The sequence below is a fragment of the Gossypium raimondii genome, chromosome 2 (genome assembly GCF_025698545.1).
Source record: "Gossypium raimondii isolate GPD5lz chromosome 2, ASM2569854v1, whole genome shotgun sequence".
Taxonomy (NCBI): Eukaryota; Viridiplantae; Streptophyta; class Magnoliopsida; order Malvales; family Malvaceae; genus Gossypium; species Gossypium raimondii.
The window spans coordinates 34,391,759-34,397,128 of NC_068566.1; the positions used below are offsets into that span (position 1 = coordinate 34,391,759).

The 5,370-nt window shown below is 31.8% G+C and overlaps 1 protein-coding gene and 1 long non-coding RNA gene across 2 annotated transcripts; one reads left to right on the plus strand and one right to left on the minus strand.

Moving 5' to 3' along the window:
* The first annotated feature begins 1,817 nt into the window (after nucleotides 1-1,817).
* On the plus strand, nucleotides 1,818-2,795 carry LOC128037522 (uncharacterized). Its single transcript, XR_008193396.1, has 2 exons — nucleotides 1,818-2,237; nucleotides 2,563-2,795. It is a non-coding gene; the product is annotated as an uncharacterized LOC128037522 (long non-coding RNA).
* Nucleotides 2,796-4,258: 1,463 nt separating this feature from the next.
* Nucleotides 4,259-5,152, minus strand: LOC105789850 (uncharacterized). The gene is made up of 3 exons (XM_012617174.2): nucleotides 5,005-5,152; nucleotides 4,801-4,856; nucleotides 4,259-4,710 (listed from the first exon to the last, which is right to left on the minus strand). Exons 1-3 carry the CDS (start codon nucleotides 5,084-5,086, stop codon nucleotides 4,504-4,506), a joined length of 345 nt encoding a protein of 114 aa, XP_012472628.1. The 5' UTR covers nucleotides 5,087-5,152; the 3' UTR covers nucleotides 4,259-4,503.
* Nucleotides 5,153-5,370: the final 218 nt, after the last annotated feature.

Consider the following 5,370-nt stretch of genomic DNA (forward strand, 5'->3'; position numbering starts at 1 on the left):
AATGCTCGATCTATAGCGGTGTTTTTCAACAAGCGCCTCTAATTCTCGATCTATTACGGCGTTTTTTAAAAAGCGCTACTAATGCCACTAAAGCTCAACAACGACATTGTCGAAACCATTTTTATTTTGGAAAAAAACAAGAATTAGTTGTCGATGAAAATGGGAGTCGCCACAAATCCTTTATTAAGGTGTGATTGGATCACCTAAAATGACTTTGGTCTACAAGTTTTAGAAAAACAGGTTCGGGAGTAAGTTACGTACGAGGAAAGATTAACACCCTCGTAACGCCCAAAATTTGGTACCAAGTTGATTAATTAGTGTCGTAATGTCGAGAATTAATAAATATGATCCTTAGTTAAATTAAATTATTTATTAAGACTTTCTCATTTTAAAAAAAGAAAATATCACTTCCAATGCGTTAGGGCACAATATTTTATTCCTTTCAAGATGAGTTGGTCCAAAAAACTCGTGTAATAAAACTTAAGAAAATATTTAATTGTTTAAAATTTATGAAGAAATCGTAGCCCAATACGTTAGGGCACGATTTCCTAAAATTCCAAACATTCAATATTTCCTTTATTTTTTTTTAAATCTTTATCTCGAGAAATCTACGTGTCACATCCAATACGTTAGGACACAACATATTGAATTCCCGATGACAAGTTTTATTTTGTTTGATCAAAGAGTAATTCTCGATTGTTAGATTTAACAAAGAAAATCAGAACCCAATACGTTAGGGCTCAACTTTCTTGAAAATCCTAAATACGAGAGTTATCTCTATTTTGAAAAGTTCTATTTTTAAATTCGAGTAAAAGATGACGTAATTGAATGTATGCATAAATGTTACAATAACAAATACATCAATGGCATAAAAACAATATAAACAAATAAATAAACGAAATGAAAAACAATAATCCATGACATGCTAAATATTAAATGAATAAATGTCAACACAATTAAATAACGAATGAAGAAAGCAAGCAAAATAAATAAAGAAAAGAAGATATATAATATACACATGAAAATTATGAAGATTAAAAATATACATATGATTTACAAATAAATTTTTGGGTTATAGAACTTATATATATATACAATACATAATATACTTATGAAAATAAAGAAAAATAGATAAACATATGTATAGATTATAAAATAGGTGTTTAAAATATATATATTTGAGCTTTTTTTAAAAAAGAATAAATATCCATATATATATAAATAAAAACATTCGTTAAAAAATAAGTATATACACATGTACATATATAAAAACTAAATAATAATTACATTATATAAAAAATATACATATATATAGGGAAATAAATGGGTGCATAAAAAGTATATATATAGAAAAAATATTAAATAATAATTATAATATTAAAATAAAAATAAAAATACATATATATATATGAATATAAAATATTCGTTTAAAATATAAATAAATAAATATGTACATAAAAACAACAAATATGCATATATATATATAGATAAAAATAATTGCAAAAAAATTACATTATGGAAATTAATTAATTTAAAAAATATATATATATAAAACTAAATTGAACTGAATATGAAAAATCTGAGGCAAATCCGCAAATAAATGAAGTCACAAGGACTAAATTGAACACGCACATAATCACGGAGGGACTGGAAGGAAAATTCTTCCTTTTCCTCTAAACGGCGTCGTTCCATAGGGACCAGATTGAAATTGAAACTAAATTAAAGGGCGAAATTAAAAAAAATAAAAACCTAATTGTAAAATATTAAAAAGGCGGAGGGGCTAAAAGCGTAATTTTTCCCTTCGTATAAAACACGCGGATCCTAAGATTGGGTCGGGTCGGATTCGAATCAACCCGGGCCTTAAACGGCGCCGTTTTGGGAAGGCTATTTAAGCCAAAATTTGGTTAAAAAATTTCATTTCCTTTCAGTTTTTAAAAAAAATAAAAAAAACTTTCAAAAACAGCTCTCCCCCCTCTCCAGACGTCCGACCTAGGTCCGATCATCGGCCACCGACCGGTCGCCGATCGCCGACGCCGGCACCACCATACGCGGTGGCCGGAAGAGAGGGAAAGTCCCTAATCTGGTCCTTTCGACCTTCTAAACCCAAATCCGGGTTCCAAATCCCCAAAATCGAACCAAAAATGCTAAGGAAATCAAGAAACCCTTCGGTTCCCGACCATCTATCCTCGGAGACGACTGCTTTGGCCGTTCCAACGGCGTTTCAAAGATGAACCAAAGTAAGTTCTTTACTCCTTGCTTTATTGTACTCTAGTGAAGTAAAAAAATAAAAATAAAAATAAAAGAAAATATCGAATAAAACGATGCTAAAATATCAACCTTTCGATTTTTTTTATTTATGTTTGCTCTTTGGTGCCCTTTTTGCTGTAAAATGATAGTTTTTTCTTGTATTGATTTTCGAATCCCCTTCTTACAGTATGTTAAGATTGCTTTTATAGCAATCGTAAAAAGAATACAAAGAAATCTTCTAGTATCTGTTTGATTTGATTCCGAAATCTTTGATTTTCTTGCCATATCTGCTTTGCTTCTTTCCTTGTTGTGCAGGTACGATAGGGGATGCGGCTAGTGCAGGGACTTCGACTGCGGTGCGAATGTGGAAAACTGCCTAGGGTTTCCCTTGTGTTGGAAACGCTGGGCCTCTATCTTGTTTTAGGTCCGGGCCATATAGGCCAACTGTAATTTGGGCCCTTGTTTTAAAATGGGCCATGTATTCTGGGCCGTTTTATTTACTTCATGTAGGCCGGGTAAAATTTAGGTATTACAGACATTTTGCTCAACTTTTTTGCGGCGTTTTTCAAATAACACCGCTAATGATCGATCTCATGTGGCATTTTTTTAAAAAGCGCCACTAATGCCACTAAAGCTCAACAACGTGTTTTGCGGCATTTTCTGAAAAGCGTCGCTAATGCTCGATCTATAGCGGCGTTTTTTGAAAAGTGCCACTAATGCTTGATCTATAGCGGCGTTTTTCAAAAAGTGTCGCTAATGATCAATCTATAGCGGCGTTTTTAAAAAAACGTGGCTAATGCTCAACCTATAGCGACGTTTGTTTCAGAAACGCCGTTAATGCTTTACTTTTGAGGCGTTTTTATAATAAACGCCGCTATAGCTCTAACATTTTGCGGCGTTTTCATACTAGCGCCACTAATGTACAACTTTTGCGGCGTTTTTGGCTCAAGCGCCGCTATAAACACCGCTAAAAACATGTTTTGCTGTAGTGATGGTACTTTTCATCGCCGGAAAGTAGACAATACTTGCCGTTAAAAAATATCCAATTGGACTAAAATAGATCACCCTCGACTGAGATCCAGATTCCTTTTGAACTACCAAAATTTCCTCCTTACCATCCTCTAAAGATAGATCTGCCATCTCATTTTCCATGTTTGGAAAGTCCACCCTCAACAAGGTCTACCTTACCCCTTTGAAAGAAACGCCACCGAATTGTAAAAAAAAAAGAGTTGAAAAAGCGAAATAAAACCCTTAGCGTGCTCGTGGAGTAGACAGAAGTGTGCTAGTATAGCAGAGAACAACTAAGGTAGGTGCTAGTTTAGTCCTTTGTACCCTAAAAAAAGGAGCTCAAGATATTTGGCCAATCATATATAAATTGACATGTGTCATATGTTGATATGATAATGATGTACTCATTCGGAAAAAATCTAAAATATCTTTTAATTATATAATTTTTAAAATATGTTAGAATTTTTAAAAATAATAACGTTATAAAAAAACTATAAAAATTATTAGAAGTTTTTTTTTAAAGAAAATTAAAAAAATATTATTAAAAATTTTGTATATTAGAATAAAGTATATCTTTGCTAATCACATTTAAAGTATTAAAAGTTTGATATAAGAATTGTATTTGAAATGTATAGCTTTGATTTATAAATTTTTAAAACAAATTCATCTTACTATTGTAGTAAGGGTGAAGCCAGAAAATATTTTTAGGGGGCGAAATAAAATTTTAATTTTAATAATCTATATCTTTATAATTTTAAAAGATTAAATTAAATTTTCATAATTTTGGAAGGGCTAAAGTGTAATTTTACCTTTATTAATTTAAAATTTTAAAATTTTTTAAAAGGTCAAAACAACAATTTTTCATTTTAGGGGCTGGCAGATTGGCCTCTAATTGTAGTCTTGGTTCATAAAATTCTCAAATGGAGCACCAACAACCTCAAAATCGAGCGCAAATATTGTGATTCAATTCGTAATTGCATGAATGAATTAAGCTAAAGTTGGATTCAAATCAAACCCCACATTGGAAAACATAAAATATATAGTTTTCTTTGCATTACAAAGTCTGAACTTCCTTCAAACATTCAACTTCTATTAGATACATATACAAGTGTCATGTATAATTCTTCTACTTGTATTCTCTAGAATTCCCTGTAAAATCCCGGAGACAAAATTGGGAAAAGAGAAAAAATAAAAAAACAAATTAAGCTCTATCGATCCTAATAGAGGATTTCACTTGGGTTTTTTTCCTCAATTATGCTTAGGCGGATGGGACTTTGGGACATGATAATCAGCAGCAAAAGCTGTAAAACCAGTTAGCCATTTATGGCTATTTTTCCCATTAGATTGATAATCTGAAATCTTTGCACCTTCAACTGTTACCATCTTTTTATCGAGACCCCATTTTAGCTTCGTTTCCCTCGCTTCCACCGCAGCCGGCGCTGCATCAACAGCTTCCTGGCAAGACATTATTTTTTAACATTTTAAAACCATTGAACTCCTTTGTAAGATTGGGACAAATTATTCAATAACATTTCATAACTTCACCTTAAATTTGGCTAGCTTTTTCCTTGCTGGTTGAAGACCATGACTTCCATCTGTACCTGTAATGTTTGAAGCAAAACTAAGATTATAATAAGCTTAATGTATGACGTGAATGAAACCCTGAAAGATCTGTTTCTCTTGATTAAAAATTTAGAGAAAACCAAATAAAGAAAAATGATTGAGAGAAGAAGGAAAATGAGCATATACCTTGGGTGTTAGCACTTGAGTACTCTCCTAAAAGTACCAAAATGAATAGAATTAGAAAGCTAAAAAGCCTTATAGACGCCATTTTCTTTTTTTTTTTCTTTCTTCCTTCTTTAGGAATGTTTTTTTTCAATCAACCAAAGAGAGGAATCTATGAAATGGAAGGAGGGTCTTTATAAAGTTTGAAAAGCAGGTCAAAGCTAGGGTTTTACACCTTTCTTTTCTCAATATAAATATATATATTAATCTAGAATTAAACAAGAGATGATTAACTATTGGGATTTAAATCCAAACCTATCACATGCTGTATCATCGGAAGAAGGGTCAATTTCAAAGTCAGGTCATAGCTAAGGTTTTTGCACGTATACA

Coding starts and splice junctions, on each gene's coding strand:
- LOC105789850 (XM_012617174.2), bottom strand. CDS start 5,086: ATGGCGTCTATAAGGCTTTTTAGCTTTCTAATTCTATTCATTTTGGTA. Junction 4,857..5,004: donor CTCAAGTGCTAACACCCAAG/GTATATGCTCAT, acceptor CAAACATTACAG/GTACAGATGGAAGTCATGGT. Junction 4,711..4,800: donor AAAAGCTAGCCAAATTTAAG/GTGAAGTTATGA, acceptor ATGTCTTGCCAG/GAAGCTGTTGATGCAGCGCC.